Source organism: Aquila chrysaetos, chromosome 15 (assembly GCF_900496995.4).
Source record: "Aquila chrysaetos chrysaetos chromosome 15, bAquChr1.4, whole genome shotgun sequence".
Lineage (NCBI taxonomy): Eukaryota > Metazoa > Chordata > Aves > Accipitriformes > Accipitridae > Aquila > Aquila chrysaetos.
In genome coordinates this window covers 26,867,730-26,892,733 of record NC_044018.1, presented here as the reverse complement: position 1 = coordinate 26,892,733, position 25,004 = coordinate 26,867,730, and the positions used below count along the sequence as shown (strand labels likewise).

The 25,004-nt window shown below is 39.7% G+C and overlaps 1 protein-coding gene across 6 annotated transcripts in view; it reads right to left on the bottom strand.

Annotated features, from left to right (window-relative positions):
* Positions 1-816: 816 nt before the first annotated feature.
* Positions 817-25,004, bottom strand: part of GFRAL (GDNF family receptor alpha like) — a 31,981-nt gene continuing 7,793 nt past the window's right edge. For 2 of the 6 annotated variants that reach the window (XM_030037983.1, XM_030037980.1), the window contains exons 3-10: positions 21,710-21,868; positions 19,765-20,208; positions 18,993-19,049; positions 17,946-18,273; positions 15,623-15,882; positions 10,463-10,561; positions 4,090-4,171; positions 817-3,111 (exon numbers count right to left, since the gene is read on the bottom strand). In XM_030037983.1, the coding sequence (XP_029893843.1) occupies positions 3,024-3,111; positions 4,090-4,171; positions 10,463-10,561; positions 15,623-15,882; positions 17,946-18,273; positions 18,993-19,049; positions 19,765-20,208; positions 21,710-21,868 (1,517 nt within the window). In that variant the 3' untranslated portion in view covers positions 817-3,023. The remainder of the gene's footprint in view (positions 3,112-4,089; positions 4,172-10,462; positions 10,562-15,622; positions 15,883-17,945; positions 18,274-18,992; positions 19,050-19,764; positions 20,209-21,709; positions 21,869-25,004) is intronic. The other 4 variants (XM_041128925.1, XM_030037982.1, XM_030037985.1 and 1 more) reach the window with 2 other exon arrangements.

The window sequence follows — 25,004 nt, the reverse complement described above, 5'->3', positions numbered from 1 at the left end:
TAAGTTATCTTCACCAGCTTGAATCCAACAGTTAGTATTTTCCCTTGTGGAAGACACCCACGGTAATTTTTTTGAAAGAACTGAATGGTGTTCACTCTTTTAAGGCACCATCTTGGGGATGGTGTTGGTGCTGCTTCCATCCATCTTCTGAGTTACTAGCTTGATTTGACATCTAGCTCAGAGTACCAGGATGCGATTCCCACAATAGCCTGAAAAGTCTGAGTCCACGCCGGTCTCTCCAAGCAGCCCATTCTCTCACCTCACAAACAGGTGAGACAGCTGAGGAAAATCTTCCTTTTGAAGAATTCAAGACTTACTGTGGCAAGACAGGAAAAGAGGAGTCTTGGACTTTACAGCCTCGTAGCTTCAATACGGCATAAGGAACAGCTAGTTCCGCGTACTTGTCTCAAAAACTCTTTACTCATTTAATTTGAAACAGTCTTTAGATGAACTGTGTAAACAAACTTGAAAGAAAAAACTGGAACAGAGTATTCCCCCTTTCAAATGAGTGCTGTAAGGCTAAAATTTATGCTTTCTCCCTCTAGCCCAATCAGTCTTCATTTCTTCACTTTGCAATGTCCTAGCTCCAATGGAAGGGGGATGAATGCCATGTCCTTACCCAAAATTACCTGTGTCCTGGGAATCCCAAATCATCAATGAGACTTAATTTTCCTCAGCTGGGAATTAGGTGCAGATGTCTCACTTCAGGAGGAAAGATTTTAATGATGAAGCTCTTACAAAGGTACTACTTCTTCCATCACAAAACTGTTCATGAAGCAGTTAAGAGTCTAATCATTATCACTTGAATACAGATCATCCCAGCAGAAATTAATTTATTTAATAATTAACTCCTAGATACAATTGACAGAATACAGTGTCACTAGGAAATAGAAATCAAAAGACTACATTTTACATATATAATGGAGGAGATGTACTTTTCCATCAAGCACTAAAGTCAGCTCTAATGAAGAGAGCCTGTAAAATTACAGAAGCAACACAATAGCCACTAAATATCTTGCTGTCTTTCAGAGTAACTCACGTACTTACCCTCAGTTTCAAATACATTTTACATACTTGTGTGTGTGTGTCTAAGCACATACATGAGTAGAGTTCTTAGTATCTAAATGATAGTTAGAAAACAAAACGTTTATAAGACAGAAAGTTACAGGAGATGTTTTTATGATTGAGGTTTAGTTGAATCTGAATGTAAATGGATCTCTTCAAATTTTGTGACACAGAGGGTTCAGCATTGCATCATTTTTTTTTAAGTCAGACTGAAAACCAACACAGCGTTCAGTTCATATGTATATTTCCTATATAAAGAAATGTTTTTATCCAGCACTGATGAGAACATATTCTCAACAGTATTTTCAGTTTGAACTTTTTCCTCTTCACAGTTTTAAGATGAAGAATATTAATATACTACTTTCAAAGTACCTACTTGGTGGGAGGTAAACTAAATGCTGCAAATTGCTGGACTGGTAAAGGAGATTGTTTTGATTAACAAACTGACCAACTTTGCACTTTTCTGTTGTATTTTTGTCTAAAGGCTAATTTAGTAATGAGATAGCATTTGATTGCAAAACAAGAAGGAATTTTTGGTTTTATGGAGATCCTAAATAAAAAGAAAATTGATGTTGTAATTATTGTTAAAAATTTCTAAAACTCTCCCCAGTATAACTGCACACTTAAGATTTTGCTCTCACTCTAAATCATTTCACAAGCTACCAAAGCCAGAAGCAAAAGTCACACTGAAGAGTAGAGATTCCTGTTCTTCTGATCACATCATAAATTTCTAGCCCTAGATCTGAATCAGTCATGGTCAAAACGAGCTGAATTCAGTGGAACCAGTATTTCATACCTGATACTGTTTGTTGTGTGAGTTACATTTAGTGGGAATTCAGACAAAATACAAATTAATCAAATTCCAAATAAAATTAAGTCATCAGATGCTATCATAACAAGACAATACATATGGTACTCATGGTTACAGTTGTATAAGAAATGCCGGTCCATTACCCTGAGCTGACCAGAACCAGATCGTTACAAAGATATAACAAAGACAACTAATTGCTAGTAAATAGAAGCTTAAATCTAGCAAAACAACTCAGTTACAGGGAGAAATCCAGAACTCATAGCCAGAAAGTGGGATCCAGAGTGGTGTGTTAGGGACCATGACTCCCAGTACAGTGCACGGGGGGAATTAGGCACTTTGGGTATTGCCTAGAGACAATGAATAGGAAACAGATAATGAGAAGGGTTGTAACTCTCTCTGGAGAAGTAGGCACTTTAGCCCCAAGCAAGTCTCCACTGGGCATTCAGACCACAAAATGCTTTCTGAAATTACTGTATTCAAATTGTCAGGGCTCACTCATTTCTCTTTGAAGTGTATTGGAGGAGAAAGAAAAACAGTTTCAGTGACAACATAGTGGGGTAAAAGCATTAGCCCAGGTAGTCAGAGTTTAATTCCTCTTCGTTCCGAAAGGGCTTGTAATCCTGATCTCTTCCTACCTCACAAGTACTCCACCATCAAACTACAGGCAGCCTACCTGTGACTGCTGCCTTACAAGTACCGCACCAGCTACTTGGTACCTGGGAACCTAGTGTACAAAACTGCCACAGATGTACTTTTTAAGAGCTCTCTAACATGTTTCTGAGTGGATTTTTTTTCCTTTCCACCAGATGAGTTCAGATCAGAAGGGTGGGTTTTAAAGATTGCCGCTGCTAGGCAGATTCATGCTGATACAGCATTTATACCATTGTCATTTGCATCTAAAGGTGTAGGAAATGTGCAGCTCAGGACAGATCTGTGACTCTACACAAATGAGAGCGAGTACAGTTCTATTTTTTTTTTTAGCTTGTGAAAGGTTTAATATGTGTTAATAAATATAAAAATCTTTTGTGTGCTCAACTACAAAATTCCATAATTTATAGTAGGTTTTCTAATATATATTTTATTATCGCATATGTACAACAGGCTGGCTTTCAAGAATAGCCTTAAAAAGCATAAGCAGCAGAGTAGTTCATCTGTGACTTTTATAATGGACCATAAATGTTTCAGAAGAATGGTCTGGCGAGGGACTTCTTGACTGATGTTTTGTTCTGCAGGCTCTGAAAACAAAGAATGTGCAGGTATTTAGCAATAAACTATACAGATTTTGGTTTGAACTTTGGCTTAATTGAAATCAGTGGCAAAATTCCCCTCTTTTTATGATAAACACTGTGGTATAAAATAATTCCCTTCACTATTATTCATGTACTGTTCTTTCTTCCATCCCTTCTATTCTTTAAATCCGAGTTTTATTTATATGCTGATATTCCTGTAACTGCAAGCCTAAAGAGAAAGCCTCTGTTCCCATATATCCTTGACTTGCCTTTTGCATTTTTCTGCATGATTCCTCTTTGATCTGCCTCTGAATTTAATAATGAAATTTGACTCAATATCCCTCCCACTATATATAGCTCCTGCTACATCATGTTCTGTTACCTATCATCTGACAGTGTAATTCTTGAAATCTGGCCATTTAATTTGGTCCAAGAAAATGTATCATTTAAGAAAAGGCCATGTTCATTTGACTAAGTGAATGCACATTTCTGTTTTCTTACCAAGCATTGGTGTATGGGCAGTTTTCTCATACTGTGTGTGGGGAAATGTTTACAGAATCCTATCAGCAAAAATGACATTTGCCAAGAGTATTAACTACAATAGCAGCATTCACGGTTTGGTTTCTAAATATGTTATAATGCTGAATATTCTCATTTCCTTTCTGCATTACCTCTGCCTGCTATAGGGCTAGGAAGGTAGCCTCACAGAATTTTTGAATTCAGATTTCACCTTCTCCTGCCATGGGACAGGAAATGAAACCTCCTGAAGCCTGGGATCTCTGCATGAATGGAGGGCATTGTAGATACGCATCGTATTTCACTCTTTCTTGCTGACACCCGCAATGTCAGTTCTTTCCATCGCTGGGGCATGCTGGACTATTTTTAAAGACAATCGCAGTACCAACCTCTTAACTAAGCCAAAACATTTTATTTTCTGCTTTTCCAATTTCCTAGAACCAATGATTAATATCCCTATAAAATTACCTGATCTTTAGGAGAGTCAACAGGACTATTCCTAGGATGAGAACAATGCAGGAGGAATAGGCAATAATGTAGACTGTTTCACCTATAAGTAAAAAACAGAAAGCAGACCTGAAACATTTACTTCTTCAGTAATAAGAATCAGATTTGAGATCTGAATTGGAATGCATACATATGCAAGCTAAATCAGCAATCAATTCCAACATCAGTAATTAAAAGAAGGAAAAAGACCCAGATGGTATGCCAATGGTAGGAATAACTCTACCTTCACCAGTTGGTGCAAAATCATTTTCAGACTCCTTTTAGTAAATACCAGCTCCAATAGCACTGCATATGTGTAGCACTACCTTTTACTCTTCCACTCCAGGGGAACTGCAACAGCTTGTTACTCTGATTTGTGTTTTGGAGTATTTTCCCCACTGATTTTAAGGTGTTAATTTTAATCTGTGTATCAGAGGAGACTTGGTTCTTACTTACTTGCTAGACCTCTTTTCTTTTTTCACATATTGCCGTAATTGCAGTGTGTAGCAATACTTGATCTAGAATCGAATGAATGTAAAATGGGATCTAACACTGCTTCTGGGCCCTGTGCCCATGGAGTTTCCTCTTTCTTTTAGGCTTCTCACCAAGAAATAACTTAGGCAGCTTATGTGCTAAAAATTACAAGTCTTGAAAAATGGAGTTGTTTCAACTTTTGTTTTCCAAATGAAGGGAAACATTTTTCCTGGCGGAATGAATCCATCAGTTTTGATCAAATATTCTGAAGGAAAAGTATCAGTTGGGAAGGTAACATAAGCCCTGAACCCATGTTGGAGAGGTTAGATGACTTGACAAAAGGACTCAAATCCAGAGCCACAAGCAGAAAACATGAGACCTTTCTGTTACTTTCCTGTTGCACTGATTCTGTCGTGTTTATACAATTAAACTCAAATACAAATAAACTCAAATGCAGAGTGGCAAAATATAGCCTTAGCTGTTCCCAAGGTGCTCCATCTTACGTAGTCAGTGAAATATTCACTACAGAAGAGATGGAGTCCCATCCCCATCCCCAGGCCACTTACCTGGTCTGTGAGATGGCCAAATTCTTGTCTCTGAATCAGTTATCAGTTATTATATATTGTGCATATGTTTGTGCATATGAACACACAGACCCTAAATGAGACATTTCTGTATACACTACACATATGCAACAAATGTAGTGTATACTGTAATACAAACACAGGTCGTATGGGTACTGGAGCAGCTCCAGTAAGAGAGAGTGAATATACATTCTACAATGAGGCAAGCAGTGGGCAAGAGCTGAGCAGGGGATTGCACCTGCCTGGTTTTTATTATTATCACTTTTTTCTCAAAAAGCTCTCCAAAAGTCAAGTTTTCCAACAAAAGAAAAATGAAAGCAATGATTGAACCATCACAAGTTGCACAGAGTGAACATACCACTTAATGCAGCAAGCTACTGAAAAATATTTAATGTGGTGAATTTCTGAAGGAAGAGGGGCGAGGTCTGTCTTAGTCTCAGTGCAGGACTGCTAATATAATATATTAAAAAAATGGATCAGCAGTTGGCCCTCTTCTCAAGTTACAACATTTCTTGAAGATGATGAGTTTTAGGAAAAGAATAATTTTTAGGCATTTTTTGCAGTTTCTGAATCTTAATTGTACACCCAGTCATTTTTTTAAAACTTTAAAAAACTTTAAAACTGCAGGGGCTGTTGTAGGGACAAAAGTTTCCTACTTTTTTGAAGTGGAAAGTGAGGTTCACACATATTTAAGGCAAATGGATGGCTTTTTAAGTACATCACTAGGAAAATTATTAGGAGCGACAGTCATGGATGGTTGAGAACAGGCTAATATCATTTCACCAAAATGTAAATTTTTCTTTAAAAAGTTGGAAAAAAGTTTCATTTTGATAAAACAAAACACTCTGAAATGATCAAATTAAATCAAAATGTTCTATCTTTTTTGTCAAAATCTTATAAAATGCTATGGTTTTGGTAAACTAATTGCTGGTAAAAGAGATGTTGATTATAATATTTTCAGCTCTATGGGGAACACAAGAAAGATGTTAATGATGAGATCATGCTAGAAGCCATGTATTTTCTCCTGTCTTCTTAGAAGTGAGAGAATTTGTAAGGCTAGGAGAGGGCAGAATTTTGTGGCTGAAGAGCTAATTCTTCATTTTATATATTCTTTCTGGTTTAACCACTCGAATGTGCTTATTCATCTTCCCTTAAAAATGTTGGGGTGTGTGTTCTTGATAGGCACTCTGCTCTTCTTTAAAAATCCAAAGGAATATTTTATATAAATTTTCACTATTAATCCATATCAAATCAGTTCTTGAAAAGTGAAATAGTGATAGGGAAGTTAAGAAATATAGACATGAAATTTTGGCTCTGTTCATCCCAAACCTTGTCCATGAAAACTACCAGAATTCACATTTTAAATTCCTGTATGACATAACAGGCTGTGTTATCCCATTTTGATCTCTGTATACATGATACTGATCATCTGAACATGAACTAAATAAAAATGAGTTAAGGCTTAAAAACCAGTGCCCTAAAGAAACAATAAAAACACTGACTGAAATTAGGCACATTTGTAGTTATGGATCCGTAAACAACCTCAGCTCTGGTGCTGTGTGCTCATTCACAGTTCACTGTAGATCAGAATAATTTCCTGTTCTTAGCAGAAATTATAAAAAATGTAGTGTATATAACATGCCTATGTCGTTACTCTTCTAAGAAACAGCTGTCCCTATTTCAGTACTTCTCGTCAACTGACCGACATACAGAAGAGCAAACCTGGTTTGGCTTCTCTGACTAGATGGAGAAAGGGATACAAATATCTGCACGTACCATGGAGAAAGAAGGGCACATGCAGCATCTAAAGACTTGTGATAGGAGGTGGCTAAAATACGGGATGTTTCCAGCTCGCTCCTGCAGAGAGGGAAGCGACACAAGTGGAGAGCAGTCATTTCTGTTGCAAGAGGATGGGCCGCAAGGCACGGGGAGGACTGCTGTGTCCTGTGGAGGTGGCCTGTAGTCATGAGAAGCTCGTGGACCTTCTGACCTCGGGGCAGGTCTATAGCAGGGCCACCGCTGCTGCATAATGCATGTCTTGCCCTTCCCAGGATGGGCTGCAAACCTCAGGGACACGACCGGGACTGCAGGTACCACTGAAGCACTAAGCTGGAGCTTTCTATATAGACACACGGACATTTCCAGTGATGAAGTTTGGTAGAGGATAGCTGTGGGCTCAGCAGCTGGAACGATTAGTGGGATTACACTCTTGTGTAAATCTACCTGCTTATGTATACATAGTGAAATGGCTGTGAATATTCATCGGACAGATTAATTCCGGCTGGTGCTCAGAAGTTTCTTGGCTACCCACAGCTTGTCACAGGCTTTTTTCTACATTTATAGAACAATCAGATTGCCAGTGTTTCATACCTTACAAATTAAAGTTGCTGGAGCTGAACTAATCTCAGTTCCCACAGCATCTGGTGTAATTATAGATAAACTCTGCCAATTACTTGTTTATCTAGATTCTCAGCATGTCAAAACTCCTCAGTAGGAAATATATGATAACTCTAAAATTTAAGATGAAATGAGATTAATTTCAACAGTTTGGGGTCAAGCCCAATTTTATTGTATCTCACAAAAACAGGATAAGAGTTCTGTATTTCTAGCTTTCCCTTCCAGCCAAAAAATTCTTTAGCTCCAAAGCTCTAAGCTGATGCAAGTAAATGCTTATCTTCACACATGAATCATTTTTCAAATTCAAGTGTGAGAAGCAATCTTTTAAATTATGTGGATCTGTAAAATTGTGTAGATAATTTGCATAAGATAAAGTCAAAACCAGGCTGAAAGTGCATAACGAGGTAGGCAATAACAACATTTTTGAAGTTTGGAGAATTCTTTTTTTATTTCTCTCTTTTTGATGCTGTTTCCAAAATGACATAAAATTCTGGCCCCATCTAAGCTTACAACAAAAGTATCATTAACTTTTATACAGTTCGGACTCTGCCCACATCACATCTTGTTAACAGGGTTGTATCAGCCTACAGACAACTGGGTTGGCCTCTACCCTCCTGGGTATGTGAATGAGTGTAAATCCACTCAAGATTTTTAAACAGTCCTGTTATCACACCAATACCTGGAATAATATTCTTCCAACTGAACAGGGTTATATTTATTTGCAAATATATATGAATATATGTATATAAGTTTAGATTTATTATTTACTATGTAAGACTCCTTTTATTAAAACCAATCTTATCCAACAGCATGATTTGCAATGCCACTGAATAGAATGGAGAAATCTTACTGGTTTTTGAACAGTAAGTGTTTTTTTAATTATAAAATTAAGAAACAGTTGAAGAAATACCAAGTTTCTTCTGAGCATGTTCATCTGCAGACAGTCATTAGTTTGTTTTGGTGAAAGACATCCTTGTATCTTTCAGTGACAAGCTAAATAAAGGATTCCTCTGAGATTTTGATGTAGGGACAAGACATCAGCAAATTGTATCTCCTGCTTTCTAAGCAGAAAACAGCCAAGAAGCAAATATCTTCAAGTATCTTCACACACACAAAAGGCCATATGTGATGACTTAACCATTTCGCCTCTGCTCCCTGGGATTCTTCTTGGGATTTGATTTCAGTAAAGATAAATATTTTGTAAAGATGATAACTCCCTTTGCAGCCTGAGTAATGCACATTTACTAGCACATGAATCTAGGATACTGGGTTAGATTTTTGGCAGTGGGATTTATGAAACAATTTGCAATATGTTTTTTATCATAGGTAGATATCCTGAATCAGATTCTTCTCCTTGACCTGGCTTCCTATGAGACATTTATAGCTCAGAGAGTTCCCAGCAAGTGTACATGACAGCTCCAATAGAAGGAATATTTTATTGTATGGCTTAGGCTGGTCAGCATTCTTTTTATTTTTCTAAGGCTATCCAAAATTCTGTTAAGAGTTCAAGGACAGGTTTTTGGAAAGTATTCAGACTTCAGTGGGAACAGAATTCACTGGGTGTAGGCTGCATTTTGCAAACATTAAACATTAATCTGAATCTCTGAGGGAAAGGTCTGCAGTTAGGACTAGTCACACGGGTGAAATATCTCACATTTTACATTTTGTCACTTAGAGCAGGATTTCTTGCATTATAACTTGCATTATTTAACCACTAGAGTCTCGTTCCAGCTAGAGATTCAGTCTCCCCCTGTAGCTGGCAAAGAGAAGCCAATGCTTCCAGGACACAGCAAAGGCAGTCTGAAAAGGTGTGATTAATCTTCCCCTGAGGGTCCCTGACTTTCTTCTCTGGCTACATAGAGCACTTAGATGACATGCATGATTCTTAGGTAAGTAATTTTAATGCTAAATTTACAGGTGAATGCTTGATTATTCACATGCAGGTCTCAGGAAACCCATTCTCATGAATCTATTTTTATACTTCCCAGGTTGCCCACTTCAGCAATAGTTGAAGGATGGAGATGATAGAAACCCCTTCATTTTGTACTGCATACAGAGCTTGAATTATTTTTTCATTGATAAATGTGTTCAGTATGAACAGTTATTGGAAACTAATTCGTAGTAATGTCTGGAGTATTGTGATCTGCCCCATGCAAGGTAGACCAGGTCATTCTCCTTAGAGCCGGTATTTGTGCATTATGCTCTTAGTGTTCTCACTCTGTAATTAGGTCCTTTGAAAGCAAATACAAAATAAATATGTTTTCAACCATATGAAAATTTGTATATTAATTCAATAGCCTTTAACTTTATGTCACTTAATTGCTCCTGTAAATGCATGGAAATAAAACCAGATGCAGCTCTTCAGCCCATGGGATATCATGATCAGCAATTGCATGCCCTTCTGTTGCCTGAGAAAGTAAAGTCTGATGGAGTGTAACACAAGCCCCTTTTCAGACCCTTTACTCTGGCTTCCTAATTTTGTTGTTGTAACTACTATGGCACAAAAAGTCAAGAGAGAGGAGAGAAGTAGGTGTGACATCAAAGCTAATAATTTGTATTAGACATTATGACTACTACTCTCTAATGACTGTATGGAGACTCAGGCTCTAGCAGGCGTAATAGCTTAATTTTCCCCAATTATAATATAGTGATTGTGAGACATCTATTTCAAAACCACTTATCAAAGAAATTGGTTCAGTCTCATTATCTTTATTTTGTGGTTATATAAGCTAAGCCAAACAGGTAGAGAGATTTTTCCACATTGTGTTGAATGGGGGAGAAACAGGTAGGTCTCACTTGCCTGAACCCAAGGGACTGAACCTTTAGTCTTCCCCGTCATACACAAGGGAAATCTCAAGAGTACTTCTATTAAAATCATGAAGCGATTTGCCCAAACTCACCATTAAATGAAGAAGAATGGAGCTGTGCTCTGGAAAGCTTTTCTCCTGGTATTCCTGTATTTACCCAATGAAAACCTTTCTTCTTAATGGAAATTTGACCTGAATATTGGAAAGAAAATATCCATTCAAAATATTAGTTTAAAATAATAATTTAAGTGAATATTACTGTTTGGTATTTTGATAAGGATCGCAGAATTTATAAAGGCAGCTATTTAAAAATAATGTTTACTGATACACAACGACCAAAGTGAATGAAAGTTCTTCCTTTGACACGTCAGTTATATCTCCCTTGTAGTTTGTCTTATGGGGGAGAAGTGTGCTTTAAAAATACTCTCTGCCTCAAAACAGCTTAAATTCTCTTTTCACACAAACAATTTTAGAAATAGGCCCATGTGGTGGGTTGACCCTGGCTGGACGCCAGGTGCCCACCAAAGCCGTTCTATCACTCCCCTCCTCAGCTGGACAGGGGAGAGAAAATATAACAAAGAGCTTGTGGGTCGAGATAAGGACAGGAGAGATATCACTCATCACTTACTGTCACGGGCAAAACAGACTCAACTTGGGGAAAATTAACTCAATTTATTACCAATCAACCAGAGTAGGGTAATGAGAAATAAAACCAAATCTCAGAACACCTTCCCTCCACCCCTCCCTTCTTCCCGGGCACAACTTCACTCCCGGATTCTCTACCAACCCCCCCCCCAGCGGCGCAGGGGGACAGGGAATGGGGTTTATGGTCAGTTCATCACACGTTATTTCTGCTGCTTCATCCTCCTCAGGGATAGGACTCATCACACTTCCCCTGCTCCCGCGTGGGGTCCCTCCCACGGTAGACAGTCCTTCATGAACTTCTCCAATGTGAGTCCTTCCCACGGGCTGCAGTTCTTCATGAACTGCTCCAGCGTGGGTCCCCTCCACGGGCTGCAGTCTTTCAGGCACAGACTGCTCCAGCGTGGGTCCCCCGCGGGGTCACCAGTCCTGCCAGAAAACCTGCTCCAGCGTGGGCTCCTCCCTCCACGGGGCCACAGGTCCTGCCAGGGGCCTGCTCCAGTGCGGGCTTCCCACTGGGTCACAGCCTCCTTCGGGCATCCCCCTGCTCCGGCGTGGGGTCCTCCCCGGGCTGCAGGTGGAGATCTGCTCCCCTGTGGACCTCCCTGGGCTGCAGGGGGACAGCCTGCCTCACCATGGTCTTCACCACGGGCTGCAGGGGAATCTCTGCTCCAGCGCCTGGAGCATCTCCTCCCCTCCTTCTGCACTGACCTGGGGGTCTGCAGGGCTGTTCCTCTTACATGTCCTCACTCCTCTCTCCGGCTGCAGTTTCCGTCTGTCCCAACTTTTTTTCTCTTCTTAAAAATGTTATCACAGAGGCATTACCACTATCGCTGATTGGCTCAGCCTTGGCCGGCACCGGGTCCGTCTTAGAGCCGGCTGGCATTGGCTCTGTCAGACACAGGGGAAGCTTCCAGCAGCTTCTTAGAGAAGCCACCCCTGTAACCTCCCCCGCTACCAAAACCTTGCCACACAAAGCCAATACAGCCCACCAAACCAATATAGAATTGATGAGAAATGGGTAGTAGTTTGAAATAATTTCCAAAAGGCAAAGCTTACTCTCCAAACAAATTGCTAGACCTCAACTATTTCACAAAGGCGTGTCCTCTTTGTGGGCATAATTTCATTAATGTATCTGAAAATATGTATCTTCTGTTGAAATGACAAATAAAAGGCCTACCTCAGTAGAACAGTTTACAAAGCAAGAGGCTAAACCATGCAAGAATGTGCATGGTCACTCACAGGAACTGTAAGATGAGAAGTTTTTATTCCCTAGAGGAATGAAACAATACGACAAAGACTCATGTTTGCAGCCTGGAATGTCATCTAAATAGCAATGGACTAAATCTCCTTGTAATGTGGTGACTTTCTGTCACTGGCATTTTTGCTTATTCCTTCTGTGACACCGATCCTACACTGGCACTGATCCACCCTGTGCTTCTGTCTCATACAGCAGCCAGTTATTCACAGTTCTTGCCTTTTGCTGAGTCTGCAGCAAGCTTTAATCCTGTAAGTGCAGCCCCAAGAGCAAACATTTGTAGCAAGGCAGTGCCATGCAAGAGTAGGAAGGTGTGATGGTGTAGGCACCACTTGCAGGTCTGTTCACACCAGTGCTAGAGGCAAAGATCCCTTTTGCTAGCAGTCGGTATTTGCCTATTCAGAAAGACTTCAATGTTAAGAGTCATCACCACTGTAAGAGTGAAAGTTATCCAAAGTTCACACCCAGGCCAGATGAATAAATTTGCAGGAGGGGTTGGAGGAGATCTGCAACAGAGCACTCACTCCACATCTCTGAGCTGCCACGCAGATAATGGCATTTAACACGGCACTTTACAATCAAACCCATAATCATCTCTCTCTTCAGTTTAGCTGCATTACAACTAGACATCTAGAAAAAACAAAAGCAGGATTCACAAGACTCTGCAAATGTTCTGTAGAGTAGGTGCCAATCCTTTACTCAGGCGAAGGCCCTGGATTCCCAAACTGTTGTTTAACTAGCAGGAATTTGTTTCACCACAGGAGCAAGCAAGCTTCTGTTCTTTGATCCCAATTAGGTTAGGGAAATTTCCATCACAAAAAAAATGTTTTATCCTGAGACTGCTTCAGGGAATGGCAAAAGCTGATGAGTAGTTATTTGATTATTATGACAGGAGAGTCATATTTTTGCTTTATAGGTAAAGAATAACACAATGATGTGATCACTCATTTGGACCATTAGATGCAGCCATAAAGCAAACAAACAAATAATGCTCATTAGCAAAACACCACCAGTGCAGTCTTAAATCTAACAGTGTTATGATATCATTTTTCCAGGGGATTTGGCATATGATTTTTAAACTTTTCTCAGAGTCTGAATTTTAGTAGTGATTAACTAAGCTTAAGGGCAGTGTTTGAGCAACTTGATTTTAATTTTTGGGTAGACTTTGCGTGACAAGAAAAGATTACACCCTTATTAGTGGTAATATTTTGGCTGCTAAAACTAAAAAATTAGCTAATTCATTCAATGAAATGCATGCAAGCAATTAATACATGTTTTTAAAAGCAGTCCATCAGATGGAACTATGAAATAGTCATTGGTTTTCACTGAAATCTTTAGATATAGTTACCTCTCCCAAGCTAGGTTGAGAATACATGTAATTACATATAGAAGATGACTGGCATAGGGTATGATGCACTAGCACGTAGTGTATCCTAAGAGGATTTATATAGCAAAATAACTGGTGTGATAGATCAAAGATTTGAGGAGAAGAGAGTACTTTGGTCTTCAATCTGGTCCATCGACCAGATGCTTGGATGTAGCTGGAGCATTGCAGAGGCGGCAGATGAACCTTCAGGTTCAGTTTTAGGCTGCAGGAGTCCAGGAACCACCCTGTGATGTGGAACCACCCTGTGATGTGACCCACGGCACTGTAAGTGGGCACAAACGGGATTTGCTTTGAAGGCACGCTCCTGCTTCAAACTAAAACATCAATATTTGCTCCCATATTGCCATTCATTGCACTAACAATTCTCTCTTAAACAAAGACTTGGCAAGGACTTTTATATTGAACAAAAATAAGATTTAGCACATGAAAGGTTTTACTGGTTCTGAGAAAGTACATATATTTCATGTGAGTTAACTCCAGTGCTTTTACTGAAGGCCAGATACTGAAACCTCGATTCACAGCAGCTTTTTGTTTGAAAGGTCCTATTTAAATCACTGAAGTTATTTTCTTTGGAATGAAGTCTGTTGCTCAATGTGTGTAAGCTATACTAATATTTAGACTCCAAGAAGAACAGAGAGAAAAAGACAACATAATGTATCATATTGCATAATGTATCATTACAGCGCTGTTTAACACCTTTGTCGGCGACATGGACCGTGGGATCGAGTGCACCCTCAGCAAGTTTGCCGACAGCGCCAAGCTGTGTGGTGCGGTCGACACGCTGGAGGGAAGGGATGCCGTCCAGAGCGACCTTGACAGGCTTGAGAGGTGGGCCCGTGTGAACCTCATGGCATTCACGAGGCCAAGCGCAAGGTCCTGCACGTGGCTCGGGGCAATCCCAAGCACAGATACAGGCTGGGCCATGAGTGGATTGAGAGCAGCCCTGCGGAGAAGGACTTGAAGTTGGTTGACGAGAAGCCCAACGTGACCAGGCAATGTGCGTTTGCATCCCAGAAAGCCAGCTGTATCCTGGGCTGCATCCAAAGCAGCGTGACCAGCTGGTTGAGGGAGGTGATTCTCTCCCCGTACTCCACTCTGGTGAGACCCCACCTGCAGTACTGCGACCAGCTCTGGGGCACCCACCATAAGAAGGACATGGATTTGTTGGAGCGAGTCCGGAGGAGGGCCACAAAGATGATCGGAGAGCTGGAACACCTCTCCTACGAGGACAGGCTGAGAGAGTTGGGGTTGTTCAGCCTGGAGAAGAGAAGGCTCTGGGGAGACCTTACTCTAGCCTTTCAATATATAAAGGGGGCTTAGAAGAAAGAGAGAGAAAGACTTTTTACCAGGGCCTGTAGTGACAGGACAACAGGCAACAGTTTTAAACCAAAGGACGGTAGGTTTAGACTGGACACAAGGAAGAATTTTTTTACAATGGGGGTGGTGAGACACTGGAACAGGTTTCCCAGAGAAGTTGTGGATGCCCCATCCCTGGAAGTGTTCAAGGCCAGGTTGGATGGGGCTTTGAGCAACCTGGTCTAGTAGAAGGTGTCCCTGCCCATGGCAGGGGGGTTGGAACTAGATCATCTTTAAGGTCCCTTCCAACCCAAACCTTTCTATGATTTTGTGATTATTTGTAAAAACACTGTACCAAAGTACAACATTAAGCCAATGACAGGAAGGCTTTGGAACATTTCTAATCTGCATAATATTATAGGCCCCAGAAATTATTCTTTTATTGTTATTCCAGCAAATTTATGTAATGAGACATGTAGTTGATTTTATTGATTTGCTACTAATATAAAATATTTCCCCAAATCAGAGAAAAATTTTGATTTTGATTAAAAAAACAAAGATACAAATCTTGCTGAAATCAGTGGCAGCAAAGGTATAGTACAGCTTTGGTGTAAGCCAGCATTTTAATACTCTTTAAAACTAATTCTTTAAAGTATTATGTGTTACTCACGTAACTCACTGAAGCAGGATTTGCTGTGAAGCATGTGATGGAAAAGCTTGCACAAAGACTGCTCCGCAGGAGGTAAATTCTGGCAGGTACACTCCACACGCAGCATCGTGCCCCAGTTGCTAATGTAGGCTGCTTTGCAATCAGCAGTTGCAGAACAGAGCATGTCACCCTTGATTAAAGTTTCAAGACAAGCTTCCTCATCGTAGCATTTTTTTGTCACATGTCTCCAACACTTTGACCAAAAAATTGTGTATTTTTTCCTGGTGGAAAAAAAAGAAGTATACAATGACAGTTTAAAAACTCACTTGTGATTTCGCAAAAAGACATTTAAGGATTATCATGAAAAGAGAGCGTATTCCCAAGGTACCACTTAAGCATTAAAAATCACAATATTCAGTGATAGGTGGCCTAAATGCTGCTGTGATTTGCACCTAATTAGTTTGAATGAAATCTGCAAAATTGTAATTTGAGGAAAAATTGGTTTTACTGAAAAAGTTTTTGAGAAAAAGCAACTGCACTTCTAATCAGCACCTGTGAAGATATTCCCAGGGTCCAGCAAAAATCAGTGTGAATCCAACAGCCTCAGATCCTCAGAGAAGAAATGTGGATAGAGGAACTAGACCAGTCATCACAATGAAACCAAAACAGGTGCTGTTCTAGTGGATCAGTTTGTTGGGCGGTGTGAAGGAAGAATGAATATTCAACTTATTTTACATAAAATAATCTACATCCAATGCCAACCCCTCCTCTCCCCAAATGCTAACCAAATACAAAATGTCCAATGCTCAGGGAAAATTAGAAGTAATTCAGTTGACCTTAAATATTAATTGATAGCAGAGATAAGTTATGAGAAGAATTAACTTGTTTCCCAGCTCAATAATCTCAAATTATTTCCATTTATTTGCTCTTAGGATAGAAAAAAATTGGCCTTTAATGCACTATGTATGACAATAGAAAATATATAGTAAAAGTTAACTAAGAAATCTGTAGATATTAATTAAAAACCAATTTATCACTTACATTAAATCTTAGGGGACGATAAAGGTAAACTGTTGTTGTATATTGTACATTAGTATATTAAAACATTATTTCCTTAATCATAAAATTAGGCTATAAATTTACTGTTGAGATATTGTGTAGCTGTAACAAGCAAGTCACATGGAAAAACATGAACTGTTACGATACCAGCTAGGACATTATTGTAAATATTTTCATTACACAAGCAAAGGTTTCAAAGCAGATGCCACCTCTGTGCTAATAGAATTATTTTTATTCACCTCCTGATTTATAGATATGGCTAGCCATAATTTAGAGACTAATTTTGCCAATTATATCCACTTATTGTCAGTGCCAGGAAACATTAATGTTCCCAACATAATGGGTAATTCAGCAAGTCTCCATTAAGATATTACATGTGTACACATGCAGATGCACAGACATACACTTGTAGCCCAATTCTTCTTGACTTAAAAAGGGGCAATTCCCACTGACGTCAATCTGAATAGCCTGCACAGAACTGAAAGCATCTCTTGGCCTCCTGGTTTGTTGACTGAACGTTAATTTGAGCACAGCTTTGAGGTAAAATTCAGGTCTAATCCACAAGGGAACTGGTGACTACGCTGAAAACTAAAGTGGGCCAATTGACCATGCACAAATGGTGGCAATTAAGTAGAACTACGAATATGGGCTAAACCTGTTGTGTGTTTTCTAAAATAAAGTCAGATCTTAAAACTGCACTATTCTTCATGAGTTTGGTGGTCTGTGCATGTTTTGGGGCAGCTTTTTTCAAGTATCAGTATGCTTGAGATGAAAAGAATAAGACAACAGTTTTCTGAATGGGCCAAGTTGGTTTTATGCCTGTTGGGTACAAAGGGTCAGACTCTGCGGTGGAAGAGGCAATTACTTCAACCAAACAAACTTCGTCTGGTCTGCTGCACAATTTGTGCAAACTGCTAGAGGGCAAAGGTGCAGACTGGCAGGCGTTATCTGAAGAAAGTGGTAATGAAAATACACAACAGCATAGTTTGTCAGGCAGAAACAGTGTTAAGAGTCACGAAAGAGGCAGAAGCAAAGCCCACACTAGATTCTAGACCTTTCTGAAAATGAACCCTTTCAGTTTACTTGTGGAATTACTTGTGGAATTACCAGAGCTGATGCAGACATCTGTGAAGATGTCAAACACAAGTGATAATATACAATAGATACAGTGCAGAAAAAAATTTTGCTATAGGTGAGATATATGGTATATATATATATAAAAAAATTATTTGATCAAATCCTTATTCACAGGCACATTACTAGGCAAAATCTTTCTTCTACTTACCTGCACAATTCATTCTCTTCACACGTGTGGATTACATTCAGACATGATGGAGGTGGAACAGCAGTAACTGCACAGGGCTTGCCATGGAGAAGTTCTTTGGCTCTGTGGCAGGATTCATCAGGCTGGATACAATCACAAAATGTCATCATTTGGGCAACTTCAAAAGGCATGTTTTGATAGAAGAACCTTATGGCTGCTTGACATTCTTCCATGTTGCACTTCTTATTTACTGAGCAAACCTTAAGGTACAGGGACAACTGTTTGTTACATACTTCATCTTCAACACACTCCTTGTTCATCTCCAAACAGGTCCTGTTTGCTGTGTATGCTAAAAAGAATAACAGTTTTTAAAATGAAATCACAAGAAAACCTTTCTCAAGTGATGATAGGTAGTCATCCTGCCTGCAACATTCCCATTAAAAACAAGTTTGACTCCCCAAAACTCTGATCTAGCTCTTCCAGCACTGCCTCTTTTAAGCAAACTGTGTGATCTTGATACTTCTCCCTTCTACTGCTTGGCCCTCATAAGCAACCCTCCTGCAAGTTTCTGCTCCTGCCAGATAAATAAGGGAGAGGAAAGTGAAAACTGGCAAGATAGAAGTTTCTTCGTGGTATGTAACTGTTTCTAGAAGCTAGTGGCTCGTGGATACCTGAAAATGCTGAAATCTCCAGCATGCAGTCTTATGCTAGACTACATAATAAGTAATGGAGAAGGGAATATAACTGGTATTTCTGTGCTTTTAAAGCTAGTTTATGTATTTCTAGCCTATGCTATAAACCTTCCAAAAAATCTAGATAATTCTGACCCTAAAATGTTTATGGGATAAGATTTGCCTCTGTAAATTTAACAGGATCAGGATTGTTACCTAACATTTTTGGAATTGTATCTACCCAGTAGCTTAACTGAAAATATGTTGGATCTATTGATTCCCTACTCTTCAGTAATTTGAATGAAAAGTATTCATTTTAATTTTGAGATACCCTGTACACTATCTGAAAACAGAGCTAAAACCAGTTATTAGGATTCATAAGTAAATTCAGACCTACCTTGTTTGGAGAGAGCAGATAAACTCCATTGTAATTTTGTTTCCATACTAATATGGTCTAGAAAAAAAAGATACAGGTACAGGCATAAGTGATAAACCAGGTTGTAGCTTAGTTTTTAACTTTAAAGTATTGGCTGTGTTGCTGGCATACTGCCAGTAGTAAAAAGAAACAAGAATAAAAAGCTTGACCAAATAGGACCTGTCAACTTGTTAACAAACTCTAAAATCACTCCTGCATATATTCATAAGTCTGGGGGGTGAAAGCACAGTTTATCAATGGCTGCTGATAACATTCTCTACATATATATCCTGTGAGCTCAAGAAGAGTTTTTAGAGCTGCTCAGAGCAGTATAAAGTCAGATTTCTTGTGAATAAATGAAAGGCAGAGGCCTTGATGTGTTCATCAGTGCATCCGGTTTTCAAGCTCAACTAACTGCTTGTCATGATCTAAAGTCAAGGCAGGAAGGCAATTCTTGTTATTACAAAATTATTGTTATTTGTCTTACATTGTTTCTGCTTACAGTGCAATACTAAAAGGGACTGATTTGGATCAGGTTCTATCAAATTAACACATTGAAGGACAATAGTATTTGCAGTCAGGATATCATTTTGATATCAGATCATTCATTTGAATGTAAATAAGCCTCTTAAAACTATCCTGTTTCCAACATTAAACATGTTAAACAGCAAATGATTAAGGAAACCTTTCCTCACAGACTTGTGCACACTCCTGTTATGTATGAAAGCATTCACACTGCTGGAATACCACTAACCTGTGTCGGTGTCCTGATTTTTCTCATCATCGACATAATCATCATCATTATCATCATCATCATCATCATTTTCACTAGCTGCTGAAGCTTGGTTCTCTTGAGAGTATTGTAAACAAGGGTTGTTAAATATTCCCTTCCATATTTTAATGCATCTCATCTGAAGTGGATCTGAGCACTTGCACTCTCCCAGCACTGTTTTCTTCAGTTCTCTCCATGCTGACAAACACTCCTGGTTGGCCACTGGGAGCCGGCATTTTGCTGCGTCTGCCTGGCAGGCTCGCTGGAAACTCTTATACACTAAAAAGCAGTAAGGGTCTTCTCGACAGCGTTGTTTTGCAATACTGCAGTCGTTCTCTAATTCTTCTGGGTGTCTTTGGCCTTGGGGGTTTCTGTGGTGACTAAAACTCACTTCAGTATCTGATCTTGAGGGAGTTTCCAAATATTCTGTGCAAATAGGTGCAAACAGAGATATAAATCAAATGAAAGATGGAGCATCATCACTAGTCAGCTCAACACAAACTCAGGAAAAAGATAATTGTCTTAATGCAATAAAATGAATGAAACAGCCTAGTTTCATTCTGAGTTTATGTAAATACATAATTTCAGAGTCTTGCAGACTAATGAATCTTCCTCGTGCTTACTGTGTCCTGGTAGTTGTATAATACAGTCCACTTTAACAATTCAGCTGCTAACAGTAATACGAGAAACCCTCACTAAAATTACTGCATAAAGGGATTAATCTCACATAATTTTAACCACCTACAGATTGGACATATCATGGATTATAATCTTAATTCAACACATAATTTTTAAAGAGAGAATGGCAATTCCAGAAGATGGTTCATTCATTACCTAAAATGGTTATTTAAGTTAGACAGGGAGAATTACTCCTGAAAGTATTCACGATACGATAAGCCATCATCTGTAGGTAAAACTGGTACTAGTGTAACTCCATCCAAATTTTTGCTATGCTGGTCAGAAATGTAATCTCAATCAGCAAAAAATATAAAATTACTTCATTTTTCTAGAAGCAAAAGCAACTGTTTCAATGACATCAACGTCAGGTTTTAGATACCCACTCTTCTTGTTTGGGGCAAGGAGTAACAGATCAGGCTGCTATTATTTCCTCTGCAATAAAGCCATATATTCTGCTACTATATGATGTACGCTGATTGATGCCAGCAAGGAGTGATGGATCAGTGCGAGGAATCAACCTTGCGGCTCACTTTCCAGACTCTCATTTGCTGGCTGATTCTACCTCTCTTATGTCAGCTTTGCTAATCATTACTCCAGGAGACATTGGATCAGAAACTGCAAGCCTTTCATGCACCAAGTAATTCTCAATTATAAAGGTAGGCTTTCTGAAGGGAAAAGAGTTCTCAGAATAATCAAAAATAAATTTCAAGGAGTTGGGCCCATTGATTACAACAGAATTTTTTAAAAGGATGCATTTTATATATTATGTACAGCTTTATGAAGGTAGTAACTGTGTTTCCCACATCCAGTAACCTCTCCTAGATGTAGTGAAGATGTTCCTATAACACAATGTGACACAACTGCACAACTGTGCATCCCCATTCACGAGGTGGCTGGATGTGGTTCTCAATACATAACATAGATCCAGTGGCACTCACTCCTTGGGCAACAGGTAGCCCTTGACACACATCGTATTTTGACTCTTGCTTTCCACTGGATTGAGCAAGAGCTTTAGAAACCATTTTAATTTCTCACATGCATTTTTTTGGTTTTGTTTGTTTTAAAGCAGATATGGCGTTGCTTTCATATGCATGTTGGAGTGTGAATATCACAGAAGAGATAAAACTAATGTTTTGGGGCAATTACCAGATTTGAGAAATATGCAAAGAAACTTGAGCCCAGTTAAAATGAGGGTTACAAAATTATATATTTTTTTGCTCTTCATAATTAAAACTTCATGTTTAGTTACCTTTATTAATACTGCACTGTTTCCCAAGCAAAGTCGTGATGTTACAGAAATCATCTGTAGTGCAGACACAGTTTTTAAATTCTGGGTATTCATCAGCCAGGACCTGGATGATTCTATTGCATCCAATAGCATCTTCTGCCTTGCATTTATTACCTAGAACTCACCATTAAAATGGTAATGTTGTTAACGTTTATGAACGCTTAAGGGGTATGATTACATAAAACAATTCAATTGAAGCACAAAACCAATACGTTTTGCCAAGAGAAGATAGTTTGAACTTAGTTTTCTTTGAAAACCTGTCATAATTTACAAATTTTAAACAATATTCAGAGTGACATAATAAAGTTGTGGGTACAATATTACCTCCTTTTTGATCTGACCCATTGCCAGCATATCTGTTCTCATTTTCAAAGTACATAAAACCTAAAACTCATACCTTTTATTCTAGGTAGATGAGGCACAGAGACCAAACTAAAAAGCTGCACAGGAGTCACAGAGCACATCCTGAACTGAGGCACTGAGATACTCATCTTGGTCCTGTGTAGAAATGAGGTGCCTGGTACAGGGACAGGAATTCACAGTGCAGGCTAAGGTACTGCCATGTAACGGAGTAAGAGAGGGGACATCGGAGGGCAGGCTCAGTCCCGTGATAATGGTGATGTTAACCCCATGCTGAGAGATGTCAGCTCTGGTTCAGATCTCTCACTCACGTCAGGATGGCATAAGCCTACAAATGCCTGGCCATTTGGATATGCCCTTGGACTGCTACCCTATCGAACAACTTCACTGCCTGAGTTTGGCAATGACAACAAATTTAAAGGAGTCCAAGAATATTCTGATTTTTAATTTTTTTATAATAAAAGTAAGGGAGATGTTAACACAAAAAAAAATGTGCAGAAGCCTTAGTTTGCCAGTCCAGTTTCAAGCCCGTTGCTTGCGTGTGTACTTGGACTCAATGACAGTCACACAGGCTGTCAGATCACATTTGCCTTGTATGCATAGTAAAAATAAAGAGCATGTACTAGTTTGTGGTATAATGGTAAATCCATCAACCCTCTACTTTATGGATTACAAGGTTGTAAAGGTATGTCATTACTTATTACTGCTTAAGAAAGTTACAAGTTACATAAGAAGCAGTTAAATACCATTTAAGAAAGTTTTATTTTGTGAAAGCCATGGTCTACCTTGTCAAAATGGGTATGCAGTTCCCCAAACCAGCACATTTTCCACATTTTCTCTCTTCACCTCGTAGATATTAAGTATCTCACAATATGTAAGATAAGGAGCATGTGCCTCACAAGACCCAGGCTGGTCATGGGGCAGCACGAGGATAGATTTTAATCTACTGAGCACAAATGTTATTGTCTCTACCCTGTCAAGGGTGACGTCTGGCTTCCTGCCTTGCTGCTTTCCCATTGACTAGCATGGAGCAGCAGAGACTCTGTGCTCTAGTAAAACTGCAACGCTAGCAGCCATGTGTCACTGCTACCGTGGAAAAGCTTTAATGGGATCAGAGTTTTAATGTCATTTATATGTTGTTGACACAAACAGCAGCGGAAGGCAGTCTAGGTGAAGGCCTGCAAGAGGAAGCAGTGCATTTTGCCTGTGCCTGAAGGAATGAGTATCAGCTATTCCAGAGTGCACGTCCCCGTCCTGCCACCCCCAAATCCTTTTTCAAACAGTGTCTGCATTGCCCTTTCTCCAGTTGCTGTTGCTGACTGAGGAGGGCCTGGAGATGTGTTAAAATGTGCACTGCTACAGGGGGACGTCGCAGTCCAGCAAGAGCTACAGTTCCCAGCCTCTGCTCCCACTTCACCTCTTGTACCAGCAGAGGAGAAGTTGATGGTGCCCGGGCTTGCCTGTATCTCTCCAACCCCATCTCCAGCTTGCCTTCTGCATTTTTAGAAGTAGAGCATGACCCTAAACCTTAGCTCTCACATTTCTTTCTTTTTCCAGTAGCCAAGGAGCTCAGGAGATCTCCTGAAGGTCATGGACCTAGGACACTCCCTGGTCATAAAAACAGGGTGCAAAGTAAGTGGCGACATGGGAACTATGGAGGCCCATGGAGGTGGGTGGGTGGATATTCTACTCTATATTTTATCAAGTGAGTAAGGGATTGTCCTGGTTTCAGCTGGGATAGTTAATTTTCTTTCTAGCAGCTGGTAGAGTGTTATGTTTTGGATTCAGTACGAGAAGAATGTTGATAACACACTGATGTTTTCAGTTGTTGCTAAGTAGTGTTTCAACTAAGTCAAGGATTTTTCAGCTTCTCATGCCCAGCCAGCAAGAAGGCTGGAGGGGCACAAGAAGTTGGCACAGGACACAGCCAGGGCACCTGACCCCAACCGGCCAAAGGGGTATTCCATACCATGTGACGTCATGTCCAGTATATAAACTGGGGGGAGCTGGCCTGGGGGGTGGATTCCTGCTCTGGAACTAACTGGGCATTGATCAGTGGGTGGTGAGCAACTGCATTGTGCATCACTTTTTTTGTATATTCCAGTTCTTTTATTGTGATTATTATTGTCAATTTTTTATTGTTATTATTATCATTATTTTTTCTTCCTTTCTGTCCTATTAAACTGTTCTTATCTCAACCCACAAGTTTTACTTTTTTTCCCCAATTCTCTCCCCCATCGCACTGGGTGGGCAGAAGAGAGCGAGCAGCGGCGTGGTGCTTAGTTGCTGGCTGTGGTTAAACCACAACAGGGATAATAAAAGAATTTCAGGAGGTAATTTCAGGAGGACAAATTCCAGGGGTAGAAAAAGAACAACAAAGATCAAGAGGGGCTTGTACAAAAATCAGCTAATTTGCAAAATTTATGACTGTCTTCTTCAAGGTCCTGAGGACACTTCAAGGGTGGAGGTGAGTAGAGGCAGGAGAATAAGAAACACAAATCCTGGTATATTTTATGCTGCACCCCAGCCTCACTTAGCTCATCTGTCTTCATGACACTAACAAATTGTTGTTAGGAGTCAGGTACAGGGGCTGTGTTCATAGTGGTCCTGTGTGCTGCGAACCCACTGTGCTGAATCACAGCACCTGACAACCAGGGGGTGAGAGACAGGTTGTCCTATACAAAGGGCATAGACAGAATTGGGAAGCACATCAGATTTATGGGGTTCCCTTGCCTGGCCCCTTGAAAGGTGTGTAGAAATAACCTATTATCAGTATTGGTCTGTTTGTACACTGTGTTGATTCAGCTGTGATGAACAGTAGAAAATATTTTATTGCTGGTTTTCAGTTATTGTTGCTTTACCATTGATTAGTTCTAGGTAATATATTTTACCTTAT